We start from the raw sequence: 23,920 nt of genomic DNA, 5'->3' as shown, positions 1-23,920 counted from the left end.
TTCAGCCAACATAATGATCTCCCTACAGAGTTTTCATCTCAAACAGCATGATTGCAAACTCACATTTTCACATCTGTTCACTTTTTCTCTCCTACAAACCTCAGAGCACCTCCTATAAACTGGATTTGACAAACACCATATCTTATAAGAACAAAGAATCTTCATATGCATGTTTGGTATCATTTGAAATGTCTCAGTGCAAATGTTGTAATGGTCTCATTCCCACAGCAGTAGAGCAGGTCATAACAGACTGAGGGTTTAAAGATATTCTGCTCACTGTTGAAGGTGTCTCAACAGGTAAATGCCCATTTGTAGCCTGATCAGATCCAGGACAGAGTCCTGTTTGTTCCTTAGGACACACATCACCATGATCTGTACATGTCTTTGTTTTGATGAACACAGAAAAAGATATTTGGAAGAATGATTGTAACCAAACAGTTGGCCATCATTGACTAACATAATATGAAAAATCACAATTGTAGTCAAAAGTGCTCCAGAACTGTTTGCTGTCCTACATTCTTCCAAATATCTTCTTTTGTGTTTAGCAGAACAAATAAATCTAAACAGGTTTGGAACAATCTGAGGGCGAGTGAATGTTGACAGAATTTTAATTTTTGGTTGAACTGTACCTTTAATAGTCAAATACTGACTCCAAACTGAGTGAGTTTTCAACCGTACACCGAGGGTTCAGACAATAACCAACAATGAATAACCAACACAGAACACAAGAAACAATGGAGTATTTATACACATGATTATCAGGGTAAATGAGACAATGGACTGCACACAGCCTCAAAATGTATTTCTGACTTCTAACAGCTAAATATCTGAAATTCTACATCTCAGTTGTTTTCTTTTATGTGTTTACAATGTACAGTTGCTGTTGAAACCTAAAATGATCATGTCCAAACACAATCTGTGACATAAGAAATATGCTAAACATCACTAGATACATCATCTTCAAATAGAGTCAAAATAATATAAAATAAAATCTTTAATTCAGTACAAACTGATCGGAGAAAGCAATAGCTGGAAAAAAACAGATTAGCTCAAGAAATGTAACATTCTAGAGCAAACGACAGAACTCTGAAGGAGATAAATGACATGTTCTGTTTAAATTAAACAACTATAGACTTTAAATACTGTAGTGTTCCTGCGTGAGAAAGAAGAGAACAGACAGACACATGCAACACATGCACATGCAACGCTGTGTCATTGCTTAATTGTCGTATGCTAAACTATATATCCAATAGTAAATAGATCATTTTTCTTAATAGCCATAAGTAAAAATTGTACAGTTATGTATTTGTATGACAATAAATCTTTTTTTAGTCATTTTTTTTAAACACTGTCCAGCTGTTTAAAATGAATAAATTATCTTCAGTGAATGAGACAGTGATGGACTGCTGCAGGGTGCATACATCTGTAGTATGGGCAGCGCTCGGGTGACAATTTGTCACTTTTGTGGTAATGTCACTGTCCCTAGGTGATTTTTATCGATGAGACTGAATACTGTAAAAGATTGAAGAGAAAGAAATTATTTTACACGTATGAGAATAATAGAAGCAGAAACCTAAACCTTAAAAAGTATTGCTACTGTACCACATCAGATGTACATAATAACCAGAGTAAAACACTACAGCACAAATTTGACAAAGAATACATGAAAATCATTTGTAATTAATGCCAGTTGTTAATAATTAAACAAATGTATTCAATCAGTTAACGAATAACTCACAGTAGTGTCTGTAGTTGACAGTGTGGATCCTTCAGTAGATCAGAGAGCAGCTTCACTCCTGAATCTCCTGGATTATTATAACTCAGATCCAGTTGTGTTAGATGTGAGGGGTTTGATCTCAGAGCTAAAGTGAGATCAACACAACCTTCAGATCCAATACTGCAGTTATACAGACTGAAGAGAGAAGAAACACTTTATATCCATAATCAAATTATAATGCTTTATTTACATCAGATGTGTAGATTTATTTTCATTTCTCAGAAGTATAAATCATGAGTTCTTTATTTCTAGTGTCTAGAATCTGAATCATTAGAGAGGTTGACAGACAGTCACTGTTGAGTCACTTACACTATATGAAAATTATTAAAGATCCTTCATAGACACACGTTCAATTATAAACTCATCACACTCACAGCAAATAAAGTCATGAAATATAATGAAACGGTTGTTACTATTATGAGCAGTAAATAAAAATGGAAACAGAGAGCGCTTTTCCATAGTAACATTTAAAAGCATTTTTTACAGTGTTCACGAGTTCACCTTAGCAAATAATTAAAGGGGGGGCAGCGTGGATACGCTGAGAATTTAGTATGCGTATTTGGCGTGCTGTCCGGGGAGAGGGCTCCGGAGTCGGCATTCTCTCCCGACCCCGGAGCGCTCCCCCTTTGTTCGGGGCGAGGGCTCTGGTCTCTGTTTGCCCGTCCCCCGAGCTTTCCCCCAAAAATGCGACTGGTGCAGGACAGCAGCCAAAGCTGGGCGTTATTGCCCCCCCAAAAATTAGCCAGGTTTACAGCTGTGAGTTGCTGGCCTTCGTTTTGAATAGGGTCCCGGCTGGAGCCTCTGCGGGGTTTTATTTCTGTGGGCTTCTGTGCGGTACGGATACTGGTGTGGTCATTGGAAATGTGGATGAGGCCCCTGTGCGGAAGGTGCTGCTGCTGCGGTTTAAACGACGTGTATGGGAACCCCTACTGGGACGACGCTACGTCTGAGGCGGTAGAAAGCTACTGCCGGGGCGGCGTTGCTGCGGCGGATTTAGATATAGATAAAAGGGGCCCCGGCTGGGGTAGCACTGCTGCGGTAGTGTAAACAACGGATAAAGGCCCCTGCTGGGGTGGCGTTGCTGCTGCGGTGTGAAAATGTAGATGAGAGACCCCTGCTGGGGTTGCGCTGCTGCTGCAGTGTGGAATATAGGTAGAACCCCTGCTGGGGCGTCAATGCTGGTGCAGTGGGAAATACAGATGAAGGCCCCTGCTGGGGAAGCACTGCTGCTGCAGTGTGAAATATAGATAGAGACCCCTGCTGGGGTGGTACTGCTGCGGCAGTGTGAGATAGAGGCCCCTGCTGAGGCGGTACTGCTGCTGCAGTGTGAAATAAAAGCCCCTGCTGGGGCGTCACTGCTGGTGCAGTGGGAAATACAGGTGAAGGCCCCTGCTGGGGAAGCACTGCTGCTGCAGTGTGAAATAGATAAAGACCCCTGCTGGGGTTGTACTGCTGCGGCAGTGTGAGATAGATAAAGACCCCTGCTGGGGTTGTACTGCTGCGGCAGTGTGAGATAGATAAAGACCCCTGCTGGGGTGGCACTGCTGCTGCGGTGCGAAATACAGGTAAAGGCCCCTGCTGGGGTGGCACTGCTGCTGCAGTGTGAAATAGAGACAAAAGCCCCTGCTGGGGCGTCACTGCTGTTGCGGTGTGAAATGCAGGTGAAAGCCCCCCTGCTGGGGAAGCACTGCTGCTGCAGTGTGAAATAGATAAAGACCCCTGCTGGGGTTGTACTGTTGCGGCAGTGTGAGATAGATAAAGACCCCTGCTGGGGTTGTACTGCTGCGGCAGTGTGAGATAGATAAAGACCCCTGCTGGGGTTGTACTGCTGCGGCAGTGTGAGACAGAGGCCCCTGCTGAGGCGGTACTGCTGCTGCAGTTGAAATAAAAGCCACTGCTGGGGCGTCACTGCTGGTGCAGTGGGAAATACAGGTGAAGGCCCCTGCTGGGGAAGCACTGCTGCTGCAGTGTGAAATATAGATAAAGACCCCTGCTGGGGTGGCACTGCTGCTGCGGTGCGAAATAGAGACAAAAGCCCCTGCTGGGGCGTCACTGCTGTTGCGGTGTGAAATGCAGACGAAAGCCCCCCTGCTGGGGAAGCACTGCTGCTGCAGTGTGAAATATAGGAAAGGACCCCTGCTGGGGTAGCACTGCTGCTGCAGTGTGAGATTTGGATAGGGACCCCTGCTGGGGTAGCACTGCTGCGGCAGTGTGGAAAAATAGGAAAAGGCTGTGGTTGTGAGCTGCTGGTGTGTGTGGGGGATTGCCGGCGGGCTGGGGTTAACGGTTTTGGTTGATGAGGGTTCGGTGTGGTTCTTTAATGTGGGAACGATCGGAACGAATGTAGCTTTTGAAAGCTTCTGAAGACCAGCGGCCGAGTGTTTGGATTTGGTGCTGGGAGAGTCCTTTTTGGGCCGCTGTTGTGGCTGCTCCGATTCTGAAGGAGTGGCTGGAAAAGTTATCGGCTGGGATGCCTGATTGGATCAAGACTAGCTTGAGGTGTTTCTGGAACCAGAAACGCGTGGTGGGGCGGTTGAAATCGTCTACGAAGAGAGGGTCGGAGGGGATTAGGGTTTGTGTGCTTCTGAGCTGGAGGTAGGCTTGGAGGGTTTGGTATGGTTGGAGAGCTGATGGTAGATTAAATATGTATATTAGATGGCCTCTCTTTGTTTGGTCTGTCTTACTCTGTTTAATAAAGTAAGATATTGTGTCGTCATCCATTACGGAGAGAACTGAAATGGTGGGGTGGATGTCTGGATTGAATTTGGATGTGTTAGTGAGTTCTGAACATCTGAGGAAACCGAAAAAAGCTAATATGAACATGGCGTCCAGTGTGCGGGCAGTGTGCGTGGAGTGGTAGCCTTGGCGGGAGTGATTATGCACTTAGTTAGTATTTCTAGTGTTATGGGTTTTCTGGGGTCAGGGCGGGAGGGGTGGGCTCTTTGGATGCCTTTGATCAGCATGGAGGTCTGTGAGCTGGCTATTTGGGGTGAAGGTGATCCGAAAATGAGTTTGTGGAAAAATTGTAATCCGCTTAGGTATCCTTTAATGGAACTGGCTTGGAGGTTTTTTGAGGTGTTTAGGTGGGAGATGAATGAGGTGATGGCTAGCATTGAGAAGTCTGGGAATGTTAGGATGAATCTAGCGGAACGATTTGAAACATTTCCAAGCTGTGAGATAAGATTGTAGGGTCCTGGGGGAGACTGAGAGGATGATGTGGCTGAGAGAGACGTCAAGGAGGGGCTTCAGTGGGTGGCCTAGGGGAATATTGGTTACGAATAGGGAGGTTCTAGGGTGGGGTGTTGGACTGCTTCTGAAACTAGCTGCCTGAACTTCGGCTAATATCTGGTCCGTGATGTTGCTGGCTACGGGAGGAGGTTCCCAGGCTGGTGCATTCGGGGGGATGGCTATTGGTGTTGCGGAGTGAATGGTGAAGGCGGCACGGGATGTGGTGTGTGGGAACAAAGGGGCGGCTGCTGGAGCCGCGTACGGATGCAGCATCACGCTTTGGGCGGCTCCAGAGCCTGAGGCAATAGGAAATGGAGTGGAAACTTGAACCTGCGCCTGTGCCTGTAACGGTGGCAGCCTCGCGTTATCAATTGGCAGTGTGGCTGCAGGCCAGTGGCTAGGGTAGGATAGAGTGTTGTGGAATAAGGGGGCGGCTGCTGGAGCCGCGTACGGATGCGTAACATAATATGAAAAATCACAATTGTAGTCAAAAGTGCTCCAGAACTGTTTGCTGTCCTACATTCTTCCAAATATCTTCTTTTGTGTTTAGCAGAACAAATAAATCTAAACAGGTTTGGAACAATCTGAGGGCGAGTGAATGTTGACAGAATTTTAATTTTTGGTTGAACTGTACCTTTAATAGTCAAATACTGACTCCAAACTGAGTGAGTTTTCAACCGTACACCGAGGGTTCAGACAATAACCAACAATGAATAACCAACACAGAACACAAGAAACAATGGAGTATTTATACACATGATTATCAGGGTAAATGAGACAATGGACTGCACACAGCCTCAAAATGTATTTCTGACTTCTAACAGCTAAATATCTGAAATTCTACATCTCAGTTGTTTTCTTTTATGTGTTTACAATGTACAGTTGCTGTTGAAACCTAAAATGATCATGTCCAAACACAATCTGTGACATAAGAAATATGCTAAACATCACTAGATACATCATCTTCAAATAGAGTCAAAATAATATAAAATAAAATCTTTAATTCAGTACAAACTGATCGGAGAAAGCAATAGCTGGAAAAAAACAGATTAGCTGAAGAAATGTAACATTCTAGAGCAAACGACAGAACTCTGAAGGAGATAAATGACATGTTCTGTTTAAATTAAACAACTATAGACTTTAAATACTGCAGTGTTCCTGCGTGAGAAAGAAGAGAACAGACAGACACATGCAACACATGCACATGCAACGCTGTGTCATTGCTTAATTGTCGTATGCTAAACTATATATCCAATAGTAAATAGATCATTTTTCTTAATAGCCATAAGTAAAAATTGTACAGTTATGTATTTGTATGACAATAAATCTTTTTTTAGTCATTTTTTTTAAACACTGTCCAGCTGTTTAAAATGAATAAATTATCTTCAGTGAATGAGACAGTGATGGACTGCTGCAGGGTGCATACATCTGTAGTATGGGCAGCGCTCGGGTGACAATTTGTCACTTTTGTGGTAATGTCACTGTCCCTAGGTGATTTTTATCGATGAGACTGAATACTGTAAAAGATTGAAGAGAAAGAAATTATTTTACACGTATGAGAATAATAGAAGCAGAAACCTAAACCTTAAAAAGTATTGCTACTGTACCACATCAGATGTACATAATAACCAGAGTAAAACACTACAGCACAAATTTGACAAAGAATACATGAAAATCATTTGTAATTAATGCCAGTTGTTAATAATTAAACAAATGTATTCAATCAGTTAACGAATAACTCACAGTAGTGTCTGTAGTTGACAGTGTGGATCCTTCAGTAGATCAGAGAGCAGCTTCACTCCTGAATCTCCTGGATTATTATAACTCAGATCCAGTTGTGTCAGATGTGAGGGGTTTGATCTCAGAGCTAAAGTCAGATCAACACAACCTTCAGATCCAATACTGCAGTTATACAGACTGAAGAGAGAAGAAACACTTTATATCCATAATCAAATTATAATGCTTTATTTACATCAGATGTGTAGATTTATTTTCATTTCTCAGAAGTATAAATCATGAGTTCTTTATTTCTAGTGTCTAGAATCTGAATCATTAGAGAGGTTGACAGACAGTCACTGTTGAGTCACTTACACTATATGAAAATTATTAAAGATCCTTCATAGACACACGTTCAATTATAAACTCATCACACTCACAGCAAATAAAGTCATGAAATATAATGAAACGGTTGTTACTATTATGAGCAGTAAATAAAAATGGAAACAGAGAGCGCTTTTCCATAGTAACAATTAAAAGCATTTTTTACAGTGTTCACGAGTTCACCTTAGCAAATAATTAAAGGGGGGGCAGCGTGGATACGCTGAGAATTTAGTATGCGTATTTGGCGTGCTGTCCGGGGAGAGGGCTCCGGAGTCGGCATTCTCTCCCGACCCCGGAGCGCTCCCCCTTTGTTCGGGGCGAGGGCTCTGGTCTCTGTTTGCCCGTGCCCCGAGCTTTCCCCCAAAAATGCGACTGGTGCAGGACAGCAGCCAAAGCTGGGCGTTATTGCCCCCCCAAAAATTAGCCAGGTTTACAGCTGTGAGTTGCTGGCCTTCGTTTTGAATAGGGTCCCTGCTGGAGCCTCTGCGGGGTTTTATTTCTGTGGGCTTCTGTGCGGTACGGATACTGGTGTGGTCATTGGAAATGTGGATGAGGCCCCTGTGCGGAAGGTGCTGCTGCTGCGGTTTAAACGACGTGTATGGGAACCCCTACTGGGACGACGCTACGTCTGAGGCGGTAGAAAGCTACTGCCGGTGCGGCGTTGCTGCGGCGGATTTAGATATAGATAAAAGGGGCCCCGGCTGGGGTAGCACTGCTGCGGTAGTGTAAACAACGCATAAAGGCCCCTGCTGGGGTGGCGTTGCTGCTGCGGTGTGAAAATGTAGATGAGAGACCCCTGCTGGGGTTGCGCTGCTGCTGCAGTGTGGAATATAGGTAGAACCCCTGCTGGGGCGTCAATGCTGGTGCAGTGGGAAATACAGATGAAGGCCCCTGCTGGGGAAGCACTGCTGCTGCAGTGTGAAATATAGATAGAGACCCCTGCTGGGGTGGTACTGCTGCGGCAGTGTGAGATAGAGGCCCCTGCTGAGGCGGTACTGCTGCTGCAGTGTGAAATAAAAGCCCCTGCTGGGGCGTCACTGCTGGTGCAGTGGGAAATACAGGTGAAGGCCCCTGCTGGGGAAGCACTGCTGCTGCAGTGTGAAATAGATAAAGACCCCTGCTGGGGTTGTACTGCTGCGGCAGTGTGAGATAGACAAAGACCCCTGCTGGGGTTGTACTGCTGCGGCAGTGTGAGATAGATAAAGACCCCTGCTGGGGTGGCACTGCTGCTGCGGTGCGAAATACAGGTAAAGGCCCCTGCTGGGGTGGCACTGCTGCTGCAGTGTGAAATAGAGACAAAAGCCCCTGCTGGGGCGTCACTGCTGTTGCGGTGTGAAATGCAGGTGAAAGCCCCCCTGCTGGGGAAGCACTGCTGCTGCAGTGTGAAATAGATAAAGACCCCTGCTGGGGTTGTAATGTTGCGGCAGTGTGAGATAGATAAAGACCCCTGCTGGGGTTGTACTGCTGCGGCAGTGTGAGATAGATAAAGACCCCTGCTGGGGTTGTACTGCTGCGGCAGTGTGAGACAGAGGCCCCTGCTGAGGCGGTACTGCTGCTGCAGTTGAAATAAAAGCCACTGCTGGGGCGTCACTGCTGGTGCAGTGGGAAATACAGGTGAAGGCCCCTGCTGGGGAAGCACTGCTGCTGCAGTGTGAAATATAGATAAAGACCCCTGCTGGGGTGGCACTGCTGCTGCGGTGCGAAATACAGGTAAAGGCCCCTGCTGGGGTGGCACTGCTGCTGCAGTGTGAAATAGAGACAAAAGCCCCTGCTGGGGCGTCACTGCTGTTGCGGTGTGAAATGCAGACGAAAGCCCCCCTGCTGGGGAAGCACTGCTGCTGCAGTGTGAAATATAGGAAAGGACCCCTGCTGGGGTAGCACTGCTGCTGCAGTGTGAGATTTGGATAGGGACCCCTGCTGGGGTAGCACTGCTGCGGCAGTGTGGAAAAATAGGAAAAGGCTGTGGTTGTGAGCTGCTGGTGTGTGTGGGGGATTGCCGGCGGGCTGGGGTTAACGGTTTTGGTTGATGAGGGTTCGGTGTGGTTCTTTAATGTGGGAACGATCGGAACGAATGTAGCTTTTGAAAGCTTCTGAAGACCAGCGGCCGAGTGTTTGGATTTGGTGCTGGGAGAGTCCTTTTTGGGCCGCTGTTGTGGCTGCTCCGATTCTGAAGGAGTGGCTGGAAAAGTTATCGGCTGGGATGCCTGATTGGATCAAGACTAGCTTGAGGTGTTTCTGGAACCAGAAACGCGTGGTGGGGCGGTTGAAATCGTCTACGAAGAGAGGGTCGGAGGGGATTAGGGTTTGTGTGCTTCTGAGCTGGAGGTAGGCTTGGAGGGTTTGGTATGGTTGGAGAGCTGACGGTAGATTAAATATGTATATTAGATGGCCTCTCTTTGTTTGGTCTGTCTTACTCTGTTTAATAAAGTAAGATATTGTGTCGTCATCCATTACGGAGAGAACTGAAATGGTGGGGTGGATGTCTGGATTGAATTTGGATGTGTTAGTGAGTTCTGAACATCTGAGGAAACCGAAAAAAGCTAATATGAACATGGCGTCCAGTGTGCGGGCAGTGTGCGTGGAGTGGTAGCCTTGGCGGGAGTGATTATGCACTTAGTTAGTATTTCTAGTGTTATGGGTTTTCTGGGGTCAGGGCGGGAGGGGTGGGCTCTTTGGATGCCTTTGATCAGCATGGAGGTCTGTGAGCTGGCTATTTGGGGTGAAGGTGATCCGAAAATGAGTTTGTGGAAAAATTGTAATCCGCTTAGGTATCCTTTAATGGAACTGGCTTGGAGGTTTTTTGAGGTGTTTAGGTGGGAGATGAATGAGGTGATGGCTAGCATTGAGAAGTCTGGGAATGTTAGGATGAATCTAGCGGAACGATTTGAAACATTTCCAAGCTGTGAGATAAGATTGTAGGGTCCTGGGGGAGACTGAGAGGATGATGTGGCTGAGAGAGACGTCAAGGAGGGGCTTCAGTGGGTGGCCTAGGGGAATATTGGTTACGAATAGGGAGGTTCTAGGGTGGGGTGTTGGACTGCTTCTGAAACTAGCTGCCTGAACTTCGGCTAATATCTGGTCCGTGATGTTGCTGGCTACGGGAGGAGGTTCCCAGGCTGGTGCATTCGGGGGGATGGCTATTGGTGTTGCGGAGTGAATGGTGAAGGCGGCACGGGATGTGGTGTGTGGGAACAAAGGGGCGGCTGCTGGAGCCGCGTACGGATGCAGCATCACGCTTTGGGCGGCTCCAGAGCCTGAGGCAATAGGAAATGGAGTGGAAACTTGAACCTGCGCCTGTGCCTGTAACGGTGGCAGCCTCGCGTTATCAATTGGCAGTGTGGCTGCAGGCCAGTGGCTAGGGTAGGATAGAGTGTTGTGGAATAAGGGGGCGGCTGCTGGAGCCGCGTACGGATGCCAGAGCCTGTGGCAATAGGAAAATTGAAAAAGGTTTGGGCCTGCGCCTGTGCCGGAGGCAACCTCGCGGTATCTGAAGGCATTGGGGCTGCAGGCCAGAGACCGGAGGGAAAGTGGGACGGAGGATAGTGGGATAGGGTAGGGAGGGTTGCCGCTGGCGGGCGCGTGCTCGCGCCGCCGTGGTGGTGATGGACCGGCGTGGAGTCGTCGGAGGTGCTGGACTCGGGTGATCCTGCAGCCAGCTGGTTGCTGGTGTCCGCGTGGTCCGGGGCGTGGCTTAGGCTGGCCGAGTGCCGTCCTTGCTTGCTTGGTGAACGGCGCCTCTTCCTAGCCGCGGTTGGAGTAGACGATTCCTGGTGTTGGAGGATTGTGGTGCTGCAGGTCTTGTCAGCGGCTTTTAGTTTTGATGTCGGAGCGGTTGTTAGAACTCCGGGCAGGCTGGAGGTGTATAGGTGGTACAACTCCGCCTTTGTTGCCTTCTTGGAGAAAGGGATGTCTGCATTTTCTAGAGCCTGTCTCAGGGTTACGACGGTCCATTTCCTCATCTCAGGAATCGAGCGTTGAGCCGAGGTGTAGGAAGAGGCTTAAGAAGCTGCTGATGCCCTGGATGGCGGAGTAGATGACGCCGTGTTGCTTCGTCGTTTTGGGATGCGACGGACGGTGCGGGAGGGCTGGCGGCCTCTTGGTGTCTCTGTCCTCTTACCCGTAACAGCTTCTTGTCCTGTGCTGGTGCTTTGGTGAGCGGTCGAGTTTTCTGAGGGACCCTGGTCGGCAAAGAAGTCGTTGTTTTCCATTTCAGAATTGTCGATCTCAGACATGCTGCTGTATGCTTCAAAAATCTATGAATGAAGGAGGTAAGGAGGTTTCACGATTTATAGAGCTCGTTCTGGTTTGGAAGGATAAGTGATGTGATTGCTAATGCCGGGCAGCTGCGTGATTTCTGATGCCGTGCAGCTGCTTAATTATTTGCACGTGCTCCTCCCGAACTTTGTTAATAAAACATCATTTAGAGAGGTGAAGTCATGGGATTTTTATGTGAACTCTATTCAATTTACATTACACAAACACATGTTCAACTGTATTGGTTTAAAGATTTACTTACTTTAATGTCTTCAGTTTACAGTTTGTATTCTTCAGTCCATCAGAGAGCAGCTTCACTCCTGAATCCTTCAGTTTATTGTGACTCAGGTTCAGTTCTGTCAGACTTGAGGAGTTTGATCTGAGAACTGACGCCAGTGATGAACAACTTTCCTCTGTCAGATAACAGTGACTCACACTGAGAGAGAAATAACAAGAGAAAATGTTAGTAGCACTCACACTCAGATATTATAAAAAATTTTATCTCGTTCACAGTCTATGAACTCTTGACAATGTCCAGTAACAAGAGTGACAGCAATCGTTAGTAAACATTTAATGTGAGACGTGTCCAGTGAAACAACAAAACTGTTTAATGTTTAACTTTAAGCAAATTGAAAGCAACTTTCCATATTATACATCTGCATTTCTTCTTTTAGCAAATGCTTTTATTCAAAGACAGAGAAATTATAATAATAGAACGAGAATGAGTTAATCTACGAACAAAATACAGGTAATGCTACCACATCAAATCTGAATTTACAAGCACGCACACAAGCACACACACACAAGCACACGCACACACACGCACACACACACAAGCACACACACACACGCACACACACACACACACACGCTTATTGCATCAAGGATTTTCTTACTGAAATGTCTTCAGTTTACAGTTTCTATTCTTCAGTCCATTAGAGAGCAGCTTCACTCCTGAATCCTTCAGTTTATTGTGACTCAGGTTCAGTTCTGTCAGATTTGAGGAGTTTGATCTGAGAACTGACGCCAGTGATGAACAACTTTTCTCTGTCAGATTACAGCGACTCAGACTGAGAGAGAAATAACAACACAACAGTGAGTTAAAATACAAAGTTTAGCAACACAACAAAATGTTTAATGTTTACCTTCATGCAAATAGAGAAAACTTTCCACATCATTCATTTACATTTATTTGGAATATATTTAGTTGAAAAAAATACAAACAAAATAAGAACAGAATATGAGCAGTGCTACTACACCTAATTTACACATTTGTGAAACGACAAAATTATAATTGAATCAGTAACTCCAAATCTGAGGCCATGGTTCTCAGTCGGAAAAGGGTGGCTTGCCCACTTCAGGTGGGTGGAGAGTTCCTGCCTCAAGTGGAGGAGATCAAGTATCTGGGGGTCTTGTTCAGGAGTGAGGGAAGAATGGAACGGGAGATTGACAGACGGATCGGTGCAGCTTCTGCAGTAATGCGGTCGCTGTACCAGTATGTCGTGGTGAAGAAGGAGCTGAGCCGCAACGCGAAGCTCTCGATTTACCGGTCAATCTACGTTCCTACTCTCACCTATGTTCATGAGCTTTGTGGGTCATGACCGAAAGGACAAGATCCCGGATACAGGCGGCCGAAATGAGCTTTCTCCGCAGGGTGGCTTGGGGATCCCTTCGAGATAGGGTGAGAAGCTTGGTCACTCGGGAGGAGCTCAGAGTAGAGCCACTGCTCCTCTACATCGAGAGGGTCCAGCTGAGGTGGCTCGGGCATCTTTTCCGGATGCCCCCTGGACGCCTTCCCGGGAAGGTGTTCCGGGCATGTCCCACCGGGAGGAGACCCCGGGGAAGACCTAGGACGCGCTGGAGGGACTATGTCTCCCGGCTGGCCTGGGAACGCCTCTGTGTCCCCCCGGAAGAGCTGGAGGAAGTGTCTAGGGAGAGGGAAGTCTGGGCATCCCTGCTTAGACTGCTGCCCCCGCGACCCGGCCCCGGATAAGCGGAAGAAAATGGATGGATGGATGGATGGATCAGTAACTCACAGTAGTGTCTTTAGTTGACAGTGTGGATCCTTCAGTAGATCAGAGAGCAGCTTCACTCCTGAATCTTCTGGATTATTACATCTCAGATCCAGTTGTGTCAGATGTGAGGGGTTTGATCTCAGAGCTGAAGTCAGAGCAACACAACCTTCAGATCCAATACTGCACTCAGACAGCCTGAAAAGAGAAGAAACACTTTATATATCCATTATCAAATTTTAATACTTTATTTACATCAGATGTATAGATTTATATTTCAAAGGTGTAAATCATGAGATCTTGACTGCTAGTTTCTAGAGTCTGAATCATTAGAGAGGTTGACTGACAGTCACTGTTGAGTCTCTTACACTATATGAAAATTATTAAATATCCTTCTGTTGAACTTTTATCAGAGCATTAATAGACAAACATTCAAGTATTTTCTTACTCTAGTGTTTTCAGTTTACAGTTTGTATTCTTCAGTCCATCAGAGAGCAGCTTCACTCCTGAATCCTTCAGTTTATTGTTACTCAGGTTCAGTTCTGTCAGACTTGAGGAGTTTGATCTGAGAACTGACGCCAGTGATGAACAACTTTCCTCTGTCAGATTACATCCAGTCAGACTGAGAGAGACAAAACAACATGGCAATGTATAAATACAAAATTTAGCAACACAACAAAATTGTGTAATGTTAAACTTCAAGCAAATTTCCGCATCATTAATTTACATTTATTTGAAATTGATTTAATCTGAAGGGATTTACCAATGAAAATAATATAAGCAGCATTAGAACACAACATCAGTAGAGCCACTACACCAAATTAACACAGTAACAAGAGTTAAACACTGGAGTAAAACAGAAAATATTTAAGTTATAGTTTTGAATTGACAAAATGATAATTGAATCAGTAACTCACATTAGTGTCTGTAGTTGACAGTGTGGATCCTTCAGTAGATCAGAGAGCAGCTTCACTCCTGAATCTTCTGGATCATTTCTGCTCAGATCCAGTTGTGTCAGATGTGAGGGGTTTGATCTCAGAGCTGAAGTCAGAGCAACACAACCTTCAGATCCAATACTGGAGTTATACAGACTGAAGAGAAAAAAAACACTTCATGTAGCCTATTTTAAAAATACATTATTGTAGACACAACTGATTCGAACCGACGACCTTCTGGTCACGAGTCTGACTCTCCTACCAGTAGGCCACAACCTTCTGTTGAACTTTTATCAGGGCTTTAATAGACAAACATTCAAGTATTTTCTTACTTTAGTGTCTTCAGTTTACAGTTTGTATTCTTCAGTCCATCAGAGAGCAGCTTCACTCCTGAATCCTTCAGTTTATTGTGACTCAGGTTCAGTTCTGTCAGATTTGAGGAGTTTGATCTGAGAACTGACGCCAGTGATGAACAACTTTCCTCTGTCAGATTACAGTCACTCAGACTGAGAGAGAAAAACAACACAACAGTGAGTTAAAATACAGTTACACCTAAAACCATCTTCCAACATATCCACACCACTGTAACTCATGTATAAGTTTGAAAAAGTCTGTAAATATTGAAAAAGTCTAAAGTTATATGTGACCCTGGATCACAGAACCAGTCTGAAGTTGAAAAGGAATATTTGTGTCGACCCATACAAAACATGTATGGATCAAAATTATCTATTTTTCTTTTATGCCAAAAATCATTAGGATATCAAGTAAAGATCATGTTCCATGAAGATATTTAAATATATACAAATTTTATTTTTGTGTGGATGCAGCAAAACTGCTAACAGAAACAGTCTGAACCACACCAACAAATTTGGGAATTACCAGCTCAAGTGTGGTATCTATGTAAAGTTTAGAATTTCAGGTTCACAATATCATTGCAGCGGTAAGTTAAAACAAACCAGTTTCTTCTTAGCAACGGCCTGCTACAACGCCTCTGATTAATAACTTTAAATGTGATTTTCTCAGTATTTCGATTTTTTGCACCCTCAGATTCCTCAGTTTCAATGTTGCCAATTTAGCATTTGGTTTCTAGATTTAGCAACTTTTCAGAATGCTTTGACAACTTTATTTTTCAAAAAGCACTGAGCAACAAAGTTAGCTATTTTCTAAATGTTTTTGGCAACTTCTGGCAACTTTTAAAAACTGACTCAAATAATAAAACCAAGCATTTTCTCAAAATCACACAAAATAATGAAATTCTCTTTCACACACTCAGTCACTTGAATGTTTGGCTGCAAAAGTCTGTAGACAAGTGGTTCCTGGAGTTTCCCAGTACTGCACATTTTGTATGTTTCCCTCATGTTTTGTATAATGCAATGTAAGTAGCTTTCCTGTAGCTCAGTGGTAAGAGCATTGCATTAACAACGCAATGTTGTAAGTTTGAGCCCCCTTGCACATACCTAAGTACAAATGTATAGGTGTGAGAATCTGGATTTCGTCCTGTCCTCTACAAATATCGCATCTGTGTACAATACAAAATTCATATATCATATGTATTCATTCATATTCATTCCTATTAGTATTAGCTTCTATTCACATAAGATGTGCCTTACTTTCCTGTTGTTTAACCTCGTTGAAAGTTGTATGCTGTCTTATGCTGTCTTATGCTGATATAAGTATCTGTTGGTCTCCATCTCAAGGTTCCTAATGATGTCAAGGGACAATTGTTTTGATATTGTAAAATTGAGTAGGTATATTGAATACGTACTTTGTGATATCATATCGGATTGTTCCCAGGAGGAATAAGAATGTCTGGTGATTTTCCACTCTGGTGGTTTTCCATGACAAATGTTACCTCCTGTTTCAAGCATATAAATATTAGTCCTTAATACAATAAACTTGGGACTTTGATTGAACTGGACTTCTGTGTCTGTGTCATTCTTGGTTCCCAGGATCCTGAAACTCTGTGTGTTCCGTCGACTAGATTCTTCAACCGTAGAATAATGTTTAGAAAAGGGGACATAAGAATTTTAACATTCTTACAATAGGTTACTGCAATGTAAGTCGCTTTGGATAAAACCGTCTGCCAAAATGCCACATCCAATTTTTTTGTCTCAACTAATGAACTGATGAGTTGGATCAAGTGTGTCAGATGAGGTACACACACTTTGTAGTACAGGGGTCCACCAGGATAGATTTGGATATAGTCACTTTTTTCAGGGAGCGAAAGAACATCTGCTATTGATCTTTGCAAGCTGAAAGGCTGTCAGCGGTCACACTGTGTAGTTAAATGGAGAAGAGCTTTAAAGTATACAGTAGGTTTAAATATACATTAAGGTATAATAATGCTATTGTGATTTTCCGTCATCTAATACTGATAAATATTGCTCTACAGTGAAGATATCATATGAAACAATGAATGAATAAATACTTAAATGAAAAAATAGCTGTATTTTGATTTTGTGTGAGAGTTAATGGCCACTATGTTGTCTAGGCAACAACGGCTACTTCTGCTTCCTGTTATTATGTCCCAGTGCGTGCATATTGTTATGCTACACACATTATGTTAATACATGCTGCGGGGCAGCAGTCTAAGCAGGGATGACCAGACTTCCCTCTCCCTAGACACTTCCTGCAGCTGATCAAGGGGGACACAGAGGCGTTCCCAGGCCAGCCGGGAGACATAGTCCCTCAAGCGTGTCCTAGGTCTTCCCCGGGGTCTCCTCCCGGTGGGACATGCCCGGAACACCTTCCCGGGAAGGCCTCCAGGGGCATCCGGAAAAGATAACCGAGCCACCTCAGCTGGCCCCTCTCGATGTGGAGGAGCAGCGGATCTACTCTGAGCTCCTCCCGAGTGACCAAGCTTCTCACCCTATCTCTAAGGGATCGCCCGGCCACCCTGCGGAGAAAGCTCATTTCGGCCGCCTGTATCCGGGATCTTGTCCTTTCGGTCATGACCCACAAAGCTCATGACCATAGGTGAGAGAAGGAAGATAGATTGACCGGTAAATCGAGAGCTTCGCCTTGTGGCTCAGCTCCTTCTTCACCACGACAGACCGGTACAGCGACCGCATTACTTCGGAAGCTGCACCGATCCGTCTGTCAATCTCCCGTTCCATTCTTCCCTCACTCGTGAACAAGACCCCCAGATACTTAAACTCCTCCACTTGAGGCAGGAACTCTCCACCTATCTGAAGTGGGCAAGCCACCCTTTTCCGACTGGCCTTTGGAGGTGCTGATTCTCATCCCAGCCGCTTCACACTCGACTGCAAACCGACCCAGTGCATGCTGAAGGTCCTGTTCTGATGGGGCCAGCATGATGACATCATCCGCAAAGAGCAGAGATGAAATCATGTGGTCCCCAAACTGACGCCCTCCGGCCCCTGGCTGCGCCTAGAAATTCTGTCCATAAAAATAATGAACAGAACCGGCGACAAAGGGCAGCCCTGCCGGAGTACAACATGCACCGGAAACAAGTCTGACTTACTGCCCGCAATGCGAACCAAGCTTCTGCTCCGGTCGTACAGGGACCGGATAGCCCTTAGCAAAGGGTCCCGAATCCCATACTCCCGGAACACCCTCCACAAGATGCCGCGAGGGACACAGTCGAATGCCTTCTCCAAATCCACAAAACACATGTGGATTGGATGGGCAAACTCCCATGAACCCTCCAGCACCCTGGAGAGGGTATAGAGCTGGTCCAGTGTTCCACGACCGGGACGAAAACCACACTGTTCCTCCTGAATCCGAGGTTCTACCATCGGCCGGATTCTCCTCTCCAGTACCCTGGCAGAGACTTTCCCAGGGAGGCTGAGAAGTGTTATCCCGATAGTTGGAACAAACCCTCCGGTCCCCCTTCTTAAAAAGAAGCACTCTGCAGCACCGTGTGGCGGTCGGGGACAGTGCCCTTGGACTGGCAGACCGGGGTGGTGGTCCCTCTTTTTTTTGTAATTAAGTCAAGTACAATTTATTTTTCCTCTATATTATACTTTGTGTTATCCTCTCCTCCTATTCACTTAAATTGCTTTTTACAATGTGCATTGTTTCAACACAGCTTTACAGGAGAAAAACACAAAACAATAAAATTACAAGGCCATTCTAATAAAGCAATGTTAATATAATTTACAGAACGGTTAGACAATCTGAATGTAAAATGAGCTCTTAGTCTCCTGGTGAGCAATTCTACACAGCACGGTGGTGAGGAACCAAAATGCCAGTGATGAATAAATGGAGAAACCTTGGGAGATAGCAGACTCAGCTGGAAGAGCCAGTTTTTCTTTGACGTTGTCACAACTGCACCCAGTAACTTTCATTAAAAGTTACAGAGAAAATGATTTTGATTAACAGAGAGGGAATTATTGGTGATTTAGTAAACTGACATTTGTGTGAAGTTGTTTAGGTCTAGTTTGGTTAGGTCTGGTTTTGTGACCAATATCAGAAATGTTTTGGCAGGGATGTAAAGTGCAGCTATAACTTCAATCTGCCGTCACGTAATGAAAGTTTAGCTTTAATCTGTTTCTGTCTTGTAATTTATGAGCGAATGCTTTATACAAGAAAATATGAAAGATTCTGTGTATACAGTTAGAGATCATAAAAACGATTTTGAGGAAGGCCTACATTTTGAACTTCACACCTTAAACACAGCCATTGCTCTGATCCCCATGCTTACCTGTTCATCAGTCTGTATAATATTTATGTTTATCATAATTTTTCTGTAAGTTTACATTATTTTCTATTTATTTTATGGCACCTGTGCTTATAGTGTACAGTCATGGCCAAAATGACTAAACTGGAAAACAATGATAAGCATATTAAATGTTTTAGGTTTTTCATAAACTCTGCAATTTGCTCTGATATGCTGGACATTAGCTTCTGTGCCACATCCTGACTGATGGTGATTAATTCTTGCCTTATTAGTGCTCAGAGTTGCCTTTCTACTCGCCTTTTAAGGACTCACCATATGTTCAATATATCTGATTGACATCTGGGGAATAGCTTTTTTTACAATATTTAAAATGCATCTGATCACTCAGTATTAATATATAAACTGAATGAACACCACAACCGCTTAAACAAAGACTAAACACAATATTTTTGATCATGACCTTGTAGTGTATTTGTAAATTGTTGTAAAGCTTACTGGCACCTTATTGCAAAATGGCATCAAAGGAATAATGTTGAGAATAAAATACAGTTAACTGACTCACTCAGCTGTTCTGGATGCTTTGATCACTGGCAGAAGCCTCAGAAGACATTCATCTGATCGATCATATTTCCTCAGATTAAACTCATCCAGCTTCTCTTCTGAGTTCAGTAACACAAACACCAGAGCCGACCACTGAGCAGGAGAGAGACGGACTCCAGTAAGACTAGACTTATCTCCTCTGTTCACATATGTTTGTACTTCCTGCACTAGAGAATGATCATTGAGTTCACTCAGACAGTGAAACAGATTGATGGATTTCTCTGGAGAGAGATTCTCTCTGATCTTCATCTTAATGTACTCGACTATTTCCTGTTTACTGTCAGAGCTTCTTCCTGTCTGTGTCGTCAGATCTCGTAAGATTGTCTGACTGGACTCCAGTGAAAGACCCAGAAGAAATCTGAGATAAAGATCCAGGTGTCCGTTCTCACTCTGTAAGGCCTTGTCCACTTCACTCTTCAGTAAATCACTCATATTTGATCTCAATCTCCTGATGGGTCCTGATGTGTGCTGAAGAAATGACAGAAACACAAATAAAGCAGCAAGAAACTCCTGAACGCTCAGATGCACAAAGCTGAACACCTTCCCCAGGTTCAGTCCAAACTCCTCTCTGAAGATCTGAGTACAAACTCCTGAGTACACTGACGCTTCTCTGACATCAATGTCACACTCTCTCAGATCCTCCTCATAGAAGATCAGGTTCCCTTTCTCCAGCTGTTGAAAAGCCAGTTTTCCCAGTGACTCAAGACTCTTTCTAGCCTGCTGAAGATCTACCTCACATTTCCCATCAAACTTCTGACTCTTCAGTTTGATCTGAAACATCAGGAAGTGTGTGAACATTTGAGTGAGAGTCTTGGGGATCTGTGCTTGACTCTCTGCTTCACTCAACATTCTCTGGAGAACAGTGGCTGAAATCCAGCAGAAGACTGGGATGTGACACATGATGTACAGACTTCTGGATGATTTCATGTGTGTGATGATTCTGTTGGCCAGACTCTCATCATTGATTCTCTTCCTGAAATACTCGTCCTTCTGAGGGTCATTGAATCCTCGTACATCTGTGATCAGATCAACACACTCAGGCGGAATCTGATTGGCTGCTGCTGGTCGAGAGGTGATCCAGATCAGAGCAGAAGGAAGCAGATTCCCCTTGATGAGGTTTGTCAGCAGCACATCCACTGACGCTGATTCTCTGAGATCAAACAAACTCGGATTCTTTGAGAAATCAAGAGGAAGACGACACTCATCCAGACCATCAAAGATAAACACAACTTTATAATCATCAAAGTCTGTTGATCTCAGTTCTTTTGTATCTGTGAAGAACTGATGAAGAAGATCCATCAGACTGATATTTTTCTGTTTGATCAGATTCAGTTCTCTGAAAGGAAGTGGAAATATGAAGTGAAGATCTTGATTTGCTTTTTCTTCAGTCCAGTCCAGAATGAACTTCTGCACAGAGACTGTTTTTCCAATTCCAGCGACTCCTTTAGTCAGCACACTTCTGATGGGTTTGTTTTGTTCAGGTGAGACTTTAAAGATGTCATTACATTTGATTTGTGTCTCTTGTGTCTCTGATCTTCTGGATGCTGTCTCAATCTGTCTCACCTCATGTTCATTATTGATGTCTTCACTCCCTCCCTCTGTGATGTACAGCTCTGTGTAGATCTCATTCACAAGTGTTGAGCTTCCTTGAGCTGAGATTCCTTCATTCATTCTCTGGAATTGCTCTTTTAGTCTCGATTTATGTTTCTTCGTGTATTGCGGGGCAAATACTGATAAACAAAGGGAATATATGTATTTATAAATAAAAATAAACGTATCATTTTTTTCGTATTAATATTAATTTGATATAGTACATCTTGCCATGGTTATTAAACCAAATTAATATTTTGTCTAATCTGTTATTATATTTGACTCAAGAGTGTTTTAAGATTTTGATGATCATGACATTAGATGAACACAAAAACCTTCATGGTTCTATTCTGTTGATGTATTAACTGTAAATGTATTTTCACTAATAATCATCAGTAAATACAGACACTGTGTCTGTTCATCTGAAGGTAAAGTGATGTAATAGTCACATGACTGAGAGCTCTTACTGGTCTGTAGTTTGTTAGCGAGGTCTGTCTGCTTCATCTTCTTCAGGACGTTCAGTGTGATCTTCAGAAACATCTCTCTGACTCTGATCTGATCTTCATCATCCTCCTCTTCTCTCTCAGAGCATGGTGGGTAATCTGGACCCAGTAGACTCTTGAAGATCTTCAGCTCTTTCTTCATCAGAGAGACGAGCTTGTGCTCAACCTGCTGAAATCATTGTTCAAACACAGGTTATGTTGACTCATAATTTTTTTTATAATTCATTATTAATTCTTCTTTATGGAATATTGCCATTTTAATTGTTACTTATTCATCTTTGTGGGACTTTTTCAATTCATGTGGCCTCATAATCTTTAAACAAATTTGGGGGTATAAGAAATCTAATCCTGGCTTCTTACCATAATGTATCAGACTGAGACATTGAAATACTTCATAATCATAATTGGCACTTCAAATCGGACATCTGCCTTAAAGTTTTCTTCTAGATTTGTTTGATATCCTTTTGAAATTTGGTCAGCTCCCGTGGCATCATGGGATAGAAAACTATCTATCTGATCCACACTCAAGAATCTCTGTGGAAGTAGTAGACCATCCGGGTATTTGTCGCCTACTGTTTTTTGCATATTGAGGTTTCACTAAAATCTCACAAAGCAAATGTATTACCAAAAGACGTCTTTTCAATGTGTTTGTCTGTGTTGAAAAAAAGACATCCCCGAAGGGAAATCACGGAAAAGTTTGTTCCCCTTCGTTTGAAGTGCTATATGGCCCTTAATCAATACACATACACAAACATACCTGAAAAACAGCATCCAACAGCTTCCCCTTAAAGGACTTTGATCCATCTGTTGTGTTACTGTAATGAAATCGCACATTTATGTGTTTATGTATGAGAAAATTCAAACAATACAAGTAACTACTGATTCAAATATTACGGTGAAACACATTAAAAATACATTCTTTGAGAACACACTCAGAGAATACAGACTGATGAAGTCATTTACTCGTCTAAACCATCAGACTGTACTCACCTCACATCTGTATCATCACAGTCTCCTGAACTGAAGTTAAGTAGAAAATCCATTGAGTCATCACTCTTCATAGACACACAGCTGGGTTTAGGAGATTCTCCACGAGTCAAACTAAAACAACAGATAAGAGTACATTCAGTACAGAGTTCATACAGTACAGAGTTCATACAGTACAGAGTACATAGGCCTACAGTACAATAGATACCAGTAATGTGAAACATCATCTATTAACTATGACAACAACACAACTTCAACAAAAACAACAATTTCATTCTTTTTATAAGCTTGTATGCATTTTATATTTTATATGTCCCTCCCCAACACCCCAAACAAACAAAATGAACTACTCGTTTTTCTTTAACAACATCCATCAGATTTGCCAGACCACCTAAAAACACATTAATCTCAAGACTAACTAAACTAACTAAGATCATAACTATACATTCAGTTTTGATTATAGTAAAAACATGTTAACTTTTTTATATTAAACTCTTGAAACTGCGTCACCTTTTTATTTTCCTGGAGATATTCATTGTGAACACAGTGTCCCGACAAGTGTATCTACCTGCAAACAAAATACTGTGTTTTATGTCATCTCAGAAATACACACTTCATTTAAATAAGACCATCAACAGCATTTCCAACACATTTGTGCTTTTGGTCTAAAACTTTGGACTGTGGTGTATTTTTGTTCCTGATTATAAATATACTGTAACACACCACATTTCAGGTTCTTGATTAAATAAACCTGTAAACTATAAGTCCACAATCAATACGAGTGAATGATTGAACAGATGAGATTTGTGATACTCACAGTATTTTCTCTCCTTTTCTTCTTAAAATGTCTTCTGCTCTAATAGTTTAACTTTCACCTGATGTTACCTGTGGAGGAGGAGCTCAAACATCATGGGACAACATTACACACAAACATGCATTTCCTGCTTTTGCTATGATGTAACACCAGGTAGCAAAGTTTATCATGAACATGTTTTTGGGCGACAACATGTTTCTGGCTCAATAGCAGCTCACAAAGCCTGTTCATTCAACACAAGTGATTTTGCTCTGTGTCTTATCTCAGTCAAAGCAACAAGATGACTCTGTTCAGAAGACACCGTTTCTCCTTGAATTTACACAAAGTGTCCGGGCCACAGTTCTTCACTCAACAATTTATTTGCATTAATGAACTTTAATGAAATACAAACATACAAAGGTAGAAAAGACAATAACACAAGGAATCTGAACCGAATACAACAATACCAAACAAAGGAAACACTGGGATTTAAATTAGC

At 43.5% G+C, this 23,920-nt stretch overlaps 1 protein-coding gene across 6 annotated transcripts; it reads right to left on the bottom strand.

The window, feature by feature from the left end:
- Window positions 1-5,735: 5,735 nt before the first annotated feature.
- On the bottom strand, window positions 5,736-23,545 carry LOC130417975 (NACHT, LRR and PYD domains-containing protein 12-like). Of its 6 annotated transcripts, XM_056743864.1 has the most exons (14): window positions 23,446-23,545; window positions 23,139-23,196; window positions 22,632-22,742; window positions 22,399-22,456; window positions 21,606-21,810; window positions 19,511-21,278; window positions 14,639-14,812; window positions 14,289-14,462; window positions 13,820-13,993; window positions 13,396-13,569; window positions 12,256-12,429; window positions 11,622-11,795; window positions 6,749-6,922; window positions 5,736-6,522 (listed from the first exon to the last, which is right to left on the bottom strand). In XM_056743864.1, exons 2-14 carry the CDS (start codon window positions 23,162-23,164, stop codon window positions 6,504-6,506), a joined length of 3,405 nt encoding a protein of 1,134 aa, XP_056599842.1. In that variant the 5' UTR covers window positions 23,165-23,196; window positions 23,446-23,545; the 3' UTR covers window positions 5,736-6,503. The 6 variants fall into 6 exon arrangements, with proteins under 6 accessions (XP_056599842.1, XP_056599839.1, XP_056599841.1 ...); XM_056743861.1 differs by lacking the exon at window positions 5,736-6,522 and having other exon boundaries at window positions 6,785-11,358; XM_056743863.1 differs by lacking the exon at window positions 5,736-6,522 and having other exon boundaries at window positions 6,785-11,358; window positions 21,606-21,807.
- Window positions 23,546-23,920: the final 375 nt, after the last annotated feature.

This window comes from Triplophysa dalaica, chromosome 3 (genome assembly GCF_015846415.1).
Source record: "Triplophysa dalaica isolate WHDGS20190420 chromosome 3, ASM1584641v1, whole genome shotgun sequence".
Lineage (NCBI taxonomy): Eukaryota > Metazoa > Chordata > Actinopteri > Cypriniformes > Nemacheilidae > Triplophysa > Triplophysa dalaica.
This window is presented reverse-complemented; position numbering and strand designations above follow the sequence as displayed.

What these genes read in the sequence shown, in the direction of transcription:
- LOC130417975 (XM_056743861.1), bottom strand. Translation starts at nt 23,164, where the DNA reads ATGAATATCTCCAGGAAAATAAAAAG. An exon ending in AAAGCATCCAGAACAGCTGA is followed by an intron (nt 14,813 to 19,510) that starts GTGAGTCAGTTA and finishes TTTCTCTCTCAG; the next exon opens with TCTGAGTGACTGTAATCTGA. An exon ending in TGTAAACTGAAGACATTTCA is followed by an intron (nt 11,796 to 12,255) that starts GTAAGAAAATCC and finishes TTTCTCTCTCAG; the next exon opens with TGTGAGTCACTGTTATCTGA.